We start from the raw sequence: 15,342 nt of genomic DNA, 5'->3' as shown, positions 1-15,342 counted from the left end.
TTCGGTGGAAACAAGGAAAATTCACGGCGGCCGGTGGAGGTCATGGTGAATGACGGCGACCTCTTCGTTCTCTCTGCAGAATCCCGCATGTTCGACGTGTTGAGCTGAGTTGAAGGGTTAGCTATACGTAATGGTGATCTGATTCACCTGCATGTACCTGTAATTTTAAAGTTTGGGCTTTTAAACCCATGTATATGTTATCTGATCCACTGTGGTCCATGAGACTAATAAATATATAGCCAACAACAAAAAAGTAAAGGAAAACAAATCTGTTGCTATAGAAACCAAATAGTTTACTTAGACTATCTCTAATGGTACATAATAATTTTCTTTATACTTCACTTTAAAATAGAGTAACTCTATCATAGAGTTCTATTATAGAGTAACTCTATTATAGAGTAACTCTATTATAGAGTTGGATTTTCTCCAAATGTTCACTCTATAAGACCATCTCCAATGGTACACAATAATTTTTTCTATATTTCACTCTAAAATAGAGTAACTCTATTATAGAGTTGGATTTGGTTTAATGGTTCACTCTATAATAGAGTTACTCTATAATAAAGTGGAATATAGAGTAATATTGTTTTTTTAATATAGAATAATGTTGTTTTTTTACTCTATTTAGAGTTAAAAAAACAACAATGTTCTATATTTCACTCTATTATAGAGGCACTCTATTATATAGTGAACCATTGGAGCAAATCCAACTCTATAATAGAATTTTTCTATTTTGGAATGAAATATAGAAAAAATTATTATGTACCATTTGAAATACCCTAATAGAGTTACTCAATAATATAGTGGAATATAGAGTAATGTTGTTTTTTACTCTATATTTGGAGTTAAAAAGTAACATTACTCTTCTTTTTTTTGAACTGAACATTACTCTATATTCCACTTTTTTATAGAATAACTTTATTATAAAGTGAACTGGAGCAAATCTAAATTTAGAATAGAGTTACTCTATTTCAGAGTGACTTATAAACAAAATTGAGATGTCCTTGCCTAATAGCAAGTCGGCTTCATAAAAAAATCGGTTTGGAATTCTAGTGTTTGTTTTGACTTTTGAAAGCAGTAACAAAACCATATTTCATCTAACACCACAAAAAATGATATTACTAAGCTAAATGGAGTTATTGGATTGAATATTAAAAACATAGAACCATCTATTCTTCTTCCACTGTCCAGTCTGTCCCCTTCTCCCTTTGCAAAGAAACAAGGGTTTGGCCACATCAGATATTAACCCAAGATCTGACATTGATTAGTTCAGATTCATCTTACACAAATATAAACTACGGCTATGAATGAAATGCAAAACAAAATACAGAATAAATGCAGATTACTTAATTTGCAGTTTGTACTGCACTTGTTATCCATTCAACATTTAAAATGCAGAACAAAATAAAATTATAAAATAATTGAAAAACTGCATGCAGATACATGAATGTGTTAATTCTTGAACTGCGTGGACAAGAAGAAAATGGGCAAGGTTCGGATGCAGGTGGGATGTGAGGACCAATAACGTACAAGCATGTTTTTTTATTAGTTACTTATTAAAAACTCATTTAACTCATTTCACTAACTTTTAAACTAATCAAAAAAAATTTCAAATGTATGATTTAATATTTTTACTTCTTATTTATATAACAATTTATTTTTAGCTGAGTTAATTTATAGCAATGATATATAAAATAGATACTATTATTTATATTATCTTCTATAAATATGCTAATAGAAAATTATATATATTTAGTTTGCATATTCATAATTTTTTTACAAATTATTTGTTGCAATTTGTAAATTATACATGTTATTTTGATTCTTTTAATATGAACAGTAAATAATGTATAATATTTACAAAAAGTAACTAATATTTCCATATAAATTAATCATATATCGTTCGGATATATCCAAAATAAAATATAAATTTAAAAGAAAAACATAAAAATATATAGTTATTTACATAGAATGAAGTATTTAAGATACTTATTTACATTTTAAATATTTATTGATAGATATCATATCAAAATAAATATGAAATTTAATATTTTAAGTAAATATTTATTTTTCAAATATTTATATTTTATCTAAATTTGAACATTCAGATCTGGTTTTTTCAGATATTTTTCAGATTTTTCACTTGTGTGAGTTCGGTTAATAACACTTTCGGTTCATATATGTTTTATAACACCCTATAAAACCCATTCATATATTTTTTACATTTTGGACTTGGTACGAGTCAGTATTTCGGTTCGAGTTCGGTTCAAAATTCAGGTTAAAGATTTTATGTCTAGCCCTAATTAATGTCTTTGGATCTTAATTGGATTTTAATTTGGACTATAAAATAATCAAATGGAAAAGGAATACTCTTTGTCTTCTTAATGAATTTTATATAATTTTTAAGTTTCAATATATTTATTAGAATGATAATATATTTTTTTTGTTTTACGGTATTTTTGTTGTAATTGTGTTTACCTTTTATACAATGTTTAAACTTTCTTTGTATTTATAAAATAAAAAAATAAATGATAAGAATTTGTATTTTTGTTTTAGATATTTAGTTTACAAATTATTTTTAACATTTGGTTAAATACACTAATTCGATAAATTACATTAACTAGTTAAATCTGTATTTGTTCAGCATGATATGTGTTTTGGATTTGATCTGCATACCATTAGAAGCATACATCCTGCATATGTTAGATTCTTTGGAGACTGTAATCCAAAGAAACAAGATTCATTCTGGTCATATCATGTTCACCTCACGGTTGTGTTTTTTTTTTTGAAACACGGTTGTGTTTACTTGGATTTATTATGGAACATATTTCTTGAATGCTTGCAACCAAATCGTATTTTTAGACAAAAAAAGTTGAGACGTAATGAAAAGCAATTATGGCAAAAGAAAGCAATCTCTACTGTTCGGACCCGAATAAACCAGAATAGAACAGTTCTTATTAAATGATTTTACAGTTCTATCAAAAGAATTCGCAACTACATTATGAAACCAAAGAATAGATAAGTTTGAAATGATGAAATCTCCTTTCCGTTATCCTCAATTACTTTCACTTCATGTATTATGAAAGGTAAATAGTATATCATTATAACTACAACGCAAGCATGTAACATAATTTACATAACAAAAAAATAAAGACTTCGGTTTCAATATCAGCAACATTATCAATATACTTCACACATAACAAATCAAAGCTTAACTCAAGAAAACCACGCATAAATTTCGGTACATTTTTCAAGGATCCAGTAAAAAGATGGACATACATTTAAATGAGAGAGGGGCTGAATAATAACCATAATATTAAAATAGCATAAGGAAATCATGAACATGTAAAAAATTTTAATTCTTTGGAAAAAAAAGGAAAAATACGAAAAGACAGATGGGCCATACTAACCGAGCATGTGTGTCTCTTCGCCATCATGACCTGTCTCTGCCGCTAGAGCCAGAGCCAACGGCGGAGATAATTGCATTCAAAGCACGAATCTGCATCTCCATGGCAACAATATAATCGGTGGTTTCTTCTAGAACCACCGGTAACGGTTGTTTCCGGCAACCAGGAATTAACCGGCTCAGCAATTTCACTTTCCTCTGCACAGCTGGCAAACCCTTCGCCTTCAGCCTCAAAACCGTTGATCTCTTCTTCCTTAACCGGTTATTCCCGGTTATCGTCGGAGGATGATTCGAATATTTCGGCCGGTTCTGTTTCCTGAACTTGAGAGTCACTTTAACCGCCTTAGATAAAATAGCTCGGCTCCATAGCGTTCTGCCTCTCGCCGTAACCGCCAGAGACCTGTAAGCAGCGTCGCGTACGGTTATACCTCCGCCGCGAGGAGGTAACGAAGGAGATTGATCCGCGGCGGCGGCGCTAATCCGGAGTTCTCTTAGAGATTGAATGATGTTGGTGGAGTAGATCTGTTGTTGCTTCTCTGATCTCCATAGCTGCACCGAGGATTGAGACGGTGGTGGTGACGGCTGTTTCTTCTTCCGCTTACGCCGTGATTGATCATAACCAATGCTCGTCGGCTGATTCATCGACTCCATGTTAATTCCTCTGCTTACAGTATCTGGAGACACAAAATAGAAATATACGAAACAACAAAGGAGATTAGCGTATGATTAAGGGTTAAATGTAATTAGATTACATGTGGCGAGTGGAGGTGGAAGAAGGTGAGACGTCAAAAGAGATAAAGAGGAATACTTTTGGACCAAGGAAAGGTATAATGGAATCGATTTTTATATTATCTTCCTCCATGTGATCTCCACTCCCTCCATTTTATCAATCATTAATGTTGACTAATCTTAATTAACACTACTAATACTTTATGAAAAAGGTTAAAAGAAATGAATGACGACCTAAACTCTACTTGTGTTTTGTTGTTATGCGTTGTTGACGAAAGAGATGTTATGCGTTAGGTTAGTAGGCGGCGTATTTTAATGCATGTTCCTTTATTCGATTCAATACACTGCGTTACGCCATAGAAATATTACCAAAAGAAGACATTCATCCACGATTTTCTCAACACGAAATAATCCTGTCGCAATAAATGGGATATCTTAGAATTTATTGGAAACGGACAGAAAACAAAATTCTCGTTATTACCCAATCTGTTTTTACTTTTTATCTTGTCTTCAATAAAGTTATTACACGTTTAGGTGTTCGATTCGTACAAATTCGTTTTTTTTTTCGTACGACGGCAGCTAGTGGTGTTCAGGCTCTCGGTAGATTAACCATTTTAAATCTTTATTAGTACTAAATGCTTTATAGGTTTTGCTTTTTTGTACAATTCACAATCCATCAACCTTGGCTTAATCTTAAATTGGATGGTTCAAGTTTCTCGGAAGGAATGTCTCATAATTGACTGAGACTTGTGTAAATCTTAAAACGCCTGCGGGACTAAGAGCACCGTTATCCTAACAACTGGTAATGGGTTGCTTAAGTATATATTATTAGTATTTAAGCATTTTTTTTGGTAAGCAACTTAGCTAAGCAACTTGATAATTATTCTCTTCCATTGCAAGTTGCTTATAATAGGGATCTTAAAATTTTTTAATAATTTTTTTTAACTTCAAATTTATTTAATACATAAAATATATTACAAGATAACATTTAAATATAGATTTAAAAAAAAAGTAACAAAACAAAGATTCATAAAATAAACGAGAATTATTTGAAAGAAACATCCGAGATCAGTTGTTGTCTTCGTTACGTCCAAATTTATTCCATATATCTTCAACCAAATCATCTTTGAGTTGTTGATGCATTTGTCTATCACGAATTCTTGTTCGAGCACCCATCATATTTGCGATATTTGTAGGGATATCTGGTGAATATGTTAGATCGACATGTGAAGTTCCGGTGTCTTCTCCTTGTTGGAAACCTGTAACATCAAAGTGGGTGTATCCATCTCGTTCGTCTTCTACTATCATATTGTGGAGTATGATACATGCTCTCATAATCTTTCCGATTTTGACTTTATCCCAAAAAGCGCCGGATTTTTAACAATGGCAAAGCGAGCTTGCAAGACTCCAAAAGCACGCTCGACATCTTTTCGGGCAGCTTCTTGATGTTGAGCAAATAAAACCGTTTTCGGTCCTTGTGGTAGTGGAATAGATTGGATAAAAGTTGCCCATTTCGGATAAATACCATCAGTGAGATATTAAGCCATAGGATACTCTCTTCCATTAACAGCGAAGGTAACTTGCGGAGCTTGACCATTTATTATGTCATCAAAAACAGGTGAACGATCAAGAACATTGATATCATTTAAGGAACCTGGAGGTCCAAAAAACGCATGCCATATCCAGAGATCATACGAAGCAACCGCCTCTAAAACGATCGTTGGTTTACCCGAACCACGAGAATATTGCCCTTTCCAAGCGGTGGGACAATTTTTCCACTCCCAATGCATACAATCGATGCTTCCTATCATCCCGGGAAATCCACGATACTCTCCAATATCAAGTAGACGTTGAAGGTCAGCTGGTATTGGTCTTCTTAGGTACTCATCGCCAAATAAATATATTATTCCTTCCACAAAATTTTGTACACATAACCGAGTTGTTGTTTCACCGAGCCGGAGGTATTCGTCGACCGCATCAGCCGCAGAACCATATGCCAAGACACGAATGGCTGCAGTACACTTTTGAAGGGGAGAGAGACTTTTCCTTCCGAGACCATCTTTCTTATCCCGAAAGTATTGAACTTTGTTGGATAGTCGATCAACAATGTGCATGAACAACGGCTTGTTCATTCTAAAACGTCGTCGAAAGAATTGTGCAGGATACGTTGGAGTTTCACTGAAATAATCATTCCATAATTGAATGTGCCCTTCTTCACGGTTTCTCTCGATATAAGCTCGCTTCTTTCTTTATTTCTTTGGTTCTTCTCGATGACCAATGGTTAAATTCTGTAAGGTTTGATCCATATATTGATCAAAGTACTGATCAAAATATTGGTCATCAACTGATTCTTCGAAGTTGTTTTGAGAAGAAGATGCCATATTTAAAAATCAAAGCGATTTGAATTTGGGTTTGGTAAGAAAAAACGGTGATTTGGGAGATGCCATATTTAAACATCATCTGTTGGCGTCCAAGCCCTCCGTTCTTTACGCTCCAGTGGAGTCTCTTGCTCGAAGTTAGAACCTTCAGTGGCTTGCGTGCCATATAAAGGAATGGGAGAAGATTCTAAACCTATGTCACTATCTTGTTGACTTTGAAGAAGATCAACAAAATTTAAATTCAAATATGGATTAAAATCCATATTTGAATATGTCTCAAGTGATGGAAAAGAGAGATGATAGAAAAGAGAGATGGAAGAAGGCGAGTTTAATAGAGGAGAGAAATGAGAGAAATGAAAGAGCATTCATAACCGCATTCATATCACTCATACAACCACAACCATAAACGAAAGAGCATTTTAAATAAATGACAGAAACGAAAGACATATAGCTACCAGCAAGTATCAAACCAAAACCATTCATAACCGCATTCATCACACCCAGTCTATTCGACTAGACATATAGCTACCACAATAACCACACTTAAACATCTATTTGTTAACTCATTCAACAATAATCTAACACTAACCATTTATTACAAACGACTCAACCATAAAGCTTTAAATGAACTCAACCACAAATGTCCTAAAAGTAGCAAAGCAGACATTCATGAAGAACATGAAACAGCGACAAGAGTAATATGAAATAGACAACAAACAACTCAACAGAGGAAAGAAACGATTTGAAACAGAGGAACAACCATTGCTTTATATTTGAAACACTCAGAAACAAATCACATGATTAATATATTTGAGAAACAGAGGAAATAAACGATTTGAAGCATTGAAACATACAAACAAAAGCAAATTGAGAACATATCAAAAACGATTTTATCAAATCACAGAACATCCAAATCACAGAACATCCAACTTACAAACAATTCATATTTGCTCCATCAATCTTAAGACAGAAGATACCAAATCAAACAAATACCAAAACATAAACTTTACCTTTCGATTCGACAAGAGCCGCCGTTTGAGCTCTGTCGCCACCGAGAGAGAGATTCGTCGCCACCGAGAGAGAGAGAGAGCTTCGACTCCACCGAGAGAGAGCTCTGTCGCCGTCGTGGAGAGCTCCATCGCCGTCGTGGAGAGCTCCATCGCCACCGATCAGAACCAACAAATAAGATATAAAAACTACCGATCAGAACAGGAACATGCATAAATCGTAAGACTTGCATAACCGAAGAACACAAAACCGTTTACCTTTCGATTAGACAAGAGCCACGGAGAGAGAGAGATGTCACCGCCGAGGAGATCCACTGAGAGAGAGGTCCCGACGCGAGCCACCGACGGACACCTCGCCGCCGAGACCAGAGCCACCGCGATGGATACAATTCGCCTTTCGTAGATGAGAGGATTCGAGAGAGAGAGAAAGAGAGAGAGAGAGAGACCAAAAGCCAACTTTGATCGCGTTCAACCCGTAACCAAACCTCAACCCTCTCATTTGCTGACACCTGTCCAAGAAAATACGTTGATTCTCGGGCTTAATTAGGGGCCGACGCTTCTGCTTTCTTCTATTTTTGATTTTCTTTTAATTGCAATTATGTTAAGCACTCTCCTTAAGCGCCAGCGATAAGGATGGTCTAATGTACTTCATTTTTCACGTTTTTGGAACTTATTTATCGTTGTTCTAAGACCATCATTATCGGGGTATTTTAGAAGGGGTTTTTAGTTTAATTAGGAATTAAAAAAAATGAAAAATGGCAATTACCATAAGCGACGTATGGATACACAAGATATGTCTCTTGTCGCTTCTCTCTGGTCAAATCGCGATGGAAAGATTCACCATAATCTGAATTTCTCTTTCGATTATCACCATGGAAGGAGAGGAGATACTTGATTGGGATCTCTGATCATTTCTCTGCCGATCAGCGTACAACTGAGCAAAGCACAGGATCTGGTGATTCTTCTCGTCGATTACGGGTCGGAGCCTCCGAATCCGGTGGGTTTGGGTTTCGATCAGTTGGATGTTTATCAATCGGATGATGATGCTAACGAATTAGGGTTTATTGATGGTGACGTCAAGGGCATTCAAGCGAGTGTTTGTCCGAAACATGCGATCTTCAAGTTGAGAGCCAAGTTTGTCTTGAAGAACATGTCGAGGATGCAAGCAAGTGTTTGTCCGAAACAGAGCATCTCCAAGTTGATAACCAAGCTGGTGTTGGTGTTGAAGAACATATCGACTCTTCCGCGATCGAGAGATTCATCATTAAACCCCTCGCACTGATCAAAAGAAGCTCCTTTGGTCTCTCTCAAGGTCTAAACAACGAAGAGACCCGAGCTTCTGTGGCCGTGCTCTTAAACTCAAAGGACGAGACTTTCGAGCTTGGTGGTGAGGTCGAAGTGACGGAAGGTGAGAATGTCGTGCTGGAGAAGTCTTGCGCTTCATTGGTTGGAGTGTGTTCTGTTGTAGAGGGACTCTTCATTCAGTTGATCAGTACCTCAATATCAAGCTCGAGAACACTCGTGTTGTTGATCAGAACAAGTTCCTTCACATGGTAAATTATAAGCTCCATGACTCTGTCTTTAGTTGTTTGTCCATGCAAGGGTGATTATGCCATTTTATTCTTATCATAAACCAACATGTTCACTTGCTGCTGCATTTGCTAGTTACGTATGTTAATTATGAGTAGACTAATTAATATAGGGTGCTAAGATGGGTGGTGGTGGCAGATGTTTAATATAGGGTTATAGATCCTTTTGTTTGTCGTTCTTTAAGTTTCTTTTCTTTATATTTGAAAAATACAGAGTAAAATCAAGAACTTGGCTCTGCAGTACAATGTTAATCTAGTTTTATGATCAGTTCATGGCCTTGTCTACGGCTTTAGTGTTCTTAAATGACAATGCATTTGAACCGAGACCATATTTCTTGTAAACAATGTAAACCAATACCAAAATAAAACATGATCTAACTTTGGTTAATACCTGCAATTATGTACAAGTCTTGAAATATATTTGAGTTGGACTTAAACTAATGTTGTCTAGCTGCAAGTTTTTTCACTATGATACGATCTGGCCTGATTGATTGGCAATAGTATCTGAAAGAAGAACAGAGCAATCCAACTGATATTCATCCTGATCAACTGATACTCATTGTAAAAGACACACTCATTGTCTTCACATGTCTTGTACTCTTCTATTCTCATGTCAGGGACAAGCACTGTTGTTATCTTTTGTGTCTTTTGTGTCGCGGACTTGTAAAGAATAAACTTGTATGCTTGTGTCTATATAACAAACACTCTCGGCTTTAAAAAAAACAACCACACACACTCTTGCTTTCTTTCTTTACTCATCTTCTCTCTTTACTCATCTTCCCTCAACAAAGTAATCTTTTTTCACACCACCAAAGCCATATTCTCTCTTTACTCATCTTCTCTTTTTAATTGTCAATATGATGGGTGTTCGAACAAGAATTCGTGATAGACAAATACATCAACAACTGAAAGATGATTTGGTTGAACATATATGGCGTAAATTTGGACGTGATGAAGACAAAAACTGAACTCGGATATTTCTTTCAAATTATTCTCTTTTTTTTACTAATTTTTGTTTTTATGTTTTTATTTAAAAACCTATGTTTAATAATTTTATCAATAAATTTTAAGTTTAATAAAATAATGTTTAATATCTTTTTTTAAGAATCTTTAAATAAGAGACTTGCATTGGACCACACAAATATTCTCGTCTCTTAACTAAGTCTCTTAAACTCACTTTTCCAACTTAAAAGTATTAAAAAATGATTAAGAACTCCTATGTCTCTCTTAGGGGTAATGATGCTCTAAGGTGTACAGTTCAGACTAATTGTTGGAAATGGCTGTGAACTTCTCCTACAATTTTTTTTTCTACTTCTCACAATTCATAGTAATTATGAGTCTCAATTAGTTTCCTAATGAAGTTTCCAAGAATACAGTCCATCAATAAATACCACACATCAAATTTTGGACACTGTAGTCTTACAAACAAGTTTCAAACATATTACCAAATTTTCAGAATCTGATACTGTTTACACTACCATAAATTTTATATAGTTTGAAAAATGTACTAACAACCTGATAATCAGACAGGTACAGGCACTAAATCCCCTATATATTTTAGTAGACCATTCTAGCTTTTTTTTTTTTTTGTTCAAAAGTAGACCATTCTAGCTATATACCTAAATTATACAAATTTTCACATTCTTAAGGACATGTTATTTGCCGCGATGTAACGATCTCATACACATTTTTGGACAAATGATTCTATCTTATCCGATTACACACTATAATATTTTTAGAATTATACAATTGTTTTTATAACTTTTTTGGAAAATCATCCAAAATAAAACCTAAAATTTATATGAGCGAATACTATTTGAAAAAACTAATATTGTATTTTTGGACCGGTCTAGAACTTCCTGATATTTTTTTATTAAAAGAAAATAATTTGGTCACAGCACATAAAATTTCTTCTCTTGTTTTATGATTTTGCTTCTTAACTTTCAACTACCTACCTGACTAGCTCTCAATTAAAAACCTAAATTGAGAGCTACAGCATGTTTCTTGAGACTAAAGTTCAAGGACATTTTGAACGAAAGGTTAGACCATCCTTATCCTTGATCCTTAATGGGGGTTTTTAAGAATAATAAGAGATTTAATTAAATCAAAACAAAAGAAAAGAGAGTTGTCACCGATCCTTAAATGGGGTATTTTGTGACCGGTTTTAAGAGTGTTGTTTGACACACGTGTCGGCAAGGTAGGGTAAGTATTTCTTTTTCTATTTTCTTTTATGTCTTTCTTTTCTTTTTTGTCTTCTCGTCTTCTCGTGTTCTCCGTCACAGACGAGACGAAGGAGCGAAACTGATCTTGATCGAAACTGATCTCGATCGAAACCCACCACCGATCCTCCGGCTTCGTTCTCGTCTTGTCGTCTTCTCCGTGACAGAGGAAGGCTCGAAACTGATCTCGATCGAAACCCACCACCGCTCCTCCACCACCGATCCCCCGTCTTCGTTCTCCTCTTGTCGTCTTCTCCGTGACAGGGGAAGGATCGAAACCCGCCACCGATCGAAACCCACCACCGATCCTCTGTCTTCGTTCTCGTCTTCTCTTCTTCTCCATGACAGAGGAAGGATCGAAACCCACCACCAAGGACGACGACTTTCTCGCTCCTCCGTGTGTCTCCTCCGTCATCTCTCGTCTTCTCCGTCAGTAGAAGCATCGAAACCCACCACTGATCATCCGTCTTCTCTCTTTCAATCCTCCGTCTTCTCTCGTCCTCTCCGTCAGAAGAAGGAGCGAAACCCTCCAAGGATGACGACTGTCTTGCTCCTCACGGCGTCTCCTCCGTCGCTTCTCGTCTTCTCCGGCAGAAGAATGATGCAAACCCATTCGGACGACGAGTGTCTCGGCATCGCCTCCGTCGGTCTTTCAGCTCTGGCTCACGATCTCTACAATTTGGAGATCACTTCCCAAGTAATTAACTTTCTCACCTTCTGCTTTCAATTTCATTAATCTTAATTAGTGTTTTATAACTGGATATGAATAATATAAGTGTGTGTGTTGAAGTTAGAAAGCGATCTAAGTTCATTGTGTTGCTAATTATGACAGGGTTGAGGGCGTTGTGAACATGCTTACACATCCAGTACTTCGACAAGGAAACACAACTTGAGACTGTCGTTGAGGTAACTGTGCAAAACTTGAAATTATTTTCTAGATATTTTCGTAATTGCTTTGGCTGGATAGTAGTTAGGTTAAACAATGCTTGTGATGAATGCTTGTTAGATTTAGGATATGGTTAGTGAATGCTTGTTGTGATGAATGCTTGATGTGATGAATGCTTCTGGTAGTAGTTAAGTAATAAATAAGTTAGATACATGTCTACTCAGCACAAATCTATCTCACAAAATCTTCTTCTCTTTTCATCTATAAAACGATGTAACACATTACACATTGCTTCTTCTTTCTCACTTCTCTGACTTCTTTCTCACTTCTCCATTTCTCTGACATATTGGGATATGGATTCTACGAATCCATATAGTCGGACCTCCAATTTCGTTAACCTTTTGAACAGTCAACAAGATTGTCACTTTCCCGAACTGTTTCCTTATGATTGCGGTTCACAAGTGCATGTGTTTAGTACTCAAGGTACTGAAACATCAAGCTTCTATGAAGACTCACCTACACAGCGCAAAGAAAGAAAGAAATGGTCTCCCTCTGATGATGTGGTGCTCATTAGCGCATGGTTAAAAACCAGCAAGGATCCGGTAGTAGGCAATGAACATAAAGAATGTGCTTTTTGGAAGCGCATTGCAGATAATTTTGCATCTAGTCCAAAAGTGGAAAGAGGTGGAGCACGAGAGGCTATTCCGTGTAAGCAAAGGTGGCAGAAGATGAACGACCTCGTTTGCAAGTTTTCTGGAGCCTATGCCGCTGCAACAAGACATAAAACTAGTGTTCAGAGTGAGAGTGATGTTGTTAAAATGGCACACAAAATCTTCTACAACGATCATAAGATTAAATTTAATCTTCACCATGCTTGGGAGGAACTCAAAAACGACCAGAAATGGTGTGCTCTTGCGAGTAGTAATTAAGATTGATGGACCACAATCATCAAGCGCTAAGAAGAGAAAGTGTGAGGATGGAGGGGAAGAGGCAAGCTCTCAAGCAACTATGAATGGTGATCACCCAACCAAACGTCCTCCTGGTGTTAAGGCAGCGAAAGGAGCAGGCGGTAAGAGAACTATAGTTGATCAACTGGGTGTGTCGGAGTTTGAGGGCATGTGGTCTATCAAAGAGAAAGACTTGGCTGCTAAAGAAAGACTAAAAAAGATGGGTCTGCTCAAGAGTCTCATTTTAAAAAAAGAGCTCCTATCTCAGTTTGAAGATGCTCTAAAGGAGAAACTAATTACAGAGATGTTGGGTAATTAGTGTCTATGTGTTTCATGTTCTGTTTCATGTTCTGTTTCATGTTTTGTTTCATGTTCGGTAATGTGTCTTCAGTCTTTAGTTGTTTGAACTCTATTTGTTTCTTTCGTCTATGTTCTTCGGTTATGTGTCTTCGGTCTATGTAAGATATTGTTTGTTGAAAAGAGTTTCTATGTTCTTGTTAAAGCTTCATGTATTTTATTAAAACATATTGTATGTTTCAGACTTTACTTGTTTACGTGTGCAGAGAGACAAAGGAAATTGACAAGATGTCACGAGAAGCCAAACAAGAGTAGTCACGAGATCAAGAGTAGTCACGAGATGCAAGTCACAAGATGTATACGTGCAAGAGAATACACGAGATGGAAGTCACAAGAGTTGTATGTATGTGTCACAACGAGTTGTCCGTATGTGTCACAAGATGTATATGTCACAAATGCTGTTGTAAAGTTTCTGTTTGTGTCGCAAGGGTTGTCAAGTGAAACAATGATTTTGTAAAGAATCAAAACACTTTCTAAATTTTGTAAAGTCTCTCCTTGTCTATATAAAGTCTTATTCACCAAGTTAATCACAAATGCTTCTTCTCCCCTTCTCACCTTACAATCGACAAAGACGTGATCACAAGACTCATTCTCTCTTTCTCATCATCACAAAGTCGCCTTGATCACCTCCTTCGTAACACACAAATAACAAAGTCTTCTCATCATGACGAAGTCTCCTTGGTCATCTCCTTGATCATAAAACACTTTTTACAAATTATTTCATTATCTCACTCTCTCATTGTTTCATTCTCTCCTTTTCCTTGATCACAAAAATTATTCACAAAAAATAATCAAAACACTTTCTAAATTTTGATCACATATATGACATCTTCTTCTCATAACACTTTTGAGGGAGTAGATGATGAAAGTTTTGATCAATATTTTGATCAACATTTTGATCAAACATTCGAGAATTTAACCATTATTTATGGTGATCAAGAAGTTGAAAGAAAAAGAAGAAAAAAACGAGTTCATATCGAAAGAAATCGTGAAGAATGCGATCTACGTTTATAGAATGATTATTTCAGTAAAACTCCAACATATCCTGAAAATCTCTTCCGACGACGATTTAGAATGAACAAGTCATTTTTCATGCGTATTGTTGATCGACTCTCCAATGAAGTTGAATTCTTTCGACAAAAGAAAGATGCTCTCGGAAGGCTTAGTCTCTCTGCACTTCAAAAGTGTACAGCATCCATTCGTGTCTTGGCATATGGTTCTGCGGCTGATGATGTTGACGAATATCTCCGACTCGGTTCAACTACTACTCGGTTATGTGTGGAACACTTTGTAGAAGGAATAATAAATTTATTCGGCGATGAGTACCTAAGAAGACCAACACCAGCTGATCTTCAACGTCTACTTTATATTGGTGAGCAATGTGAATTTCCCGTGATGATAGGAAGCATTGATTGTATACAATAGGAGTGGAAGAATTGTCCCGCCGCTTGGAAAGGTCAATATTCACGTGGTTCGGCTAAACCCACAAACGTTTTAAAGGCGGTTGCTTCGTATGATTTATGGATATGAAATGCGTTTTTTGGACCTCCAGGTACCTTAAATGATATCAATGTTCTTGATCTCTCACCTGTTTTTGATGACATAATAAAAGGTCAAGCTCCGTAAGTTACTTTCTCTGTCAATGGAAGAGAGTATCATTTGGCTTACTATCTCACCGATGGTATTTATCTGAAATGGACAATTTTTATCCAATCTATTCCAATACCACAAGGTCCGAAGGCGGCTTTATTTGCTCAACATCAAGAAGCTGTCTGAAAAGATGTCGAGCGTGCTTTTGGAGTCTTGCAAGCTCGATTTGCCATT

General features: G+C 36.0%; 1 protein-coding gene and 1 pseudogene across 1 annotated transcript; one reads left to right on the top strand and one right to left on the bottom strand.

Annotated features, from left to right (window-relative positions):
• Positions 1-3,197: 3,197 nt before the first annotated feature.
• Positions 3,198-4,409, bottom strand: LOC106413765 (annotated as a pseudogene).
• Positions 4,410-12,567: 8,158 nt separating this feature from the next.
• On the top strand, positions 12,568-13,143 carry LOC106412854 (glutathione S-transferase T3-like). The gene has a single exon (XM_013853736.2). The coding sequence runs from the start codon at positions 12,568-12,570 to the stop codon at positions 13,141-13,143; it is 576 nt and encodes a 191-aa protein (XP_013709190.2).
• The last annotated feature ends 2,199 nt before the right edge of the window (positions 13,144-15,342 follow it).

Source organism: Brassica napus, chromosome C8, assembly GCF_020379485.1.
Source record: "Brassica napus cultivar Da-Ae chromosome C8, Da-Ae, whole genome shotgun sequence".
Lineage (NCBI taxonomy): Eukaryota > Viridiplantae > Streptophyta > Magnoliopsida > Brassicales > Brassicaceae > Brassica > Brassica napus.
Note: the sequence above shows the minus strand (reverse complement) of the source record. Positions and strands in the feature narration are given on the sequence as shown.

Bases quoted from the DNA above. Each gene is read 5' to 3' on its own strand.
- LOC106412854 (XM_013853736.2), top strand. From the start codon at position 12,568: ATGGATTCTACGAATCCATATAGTCGGACCTCCAATTTCGTTAACCTT.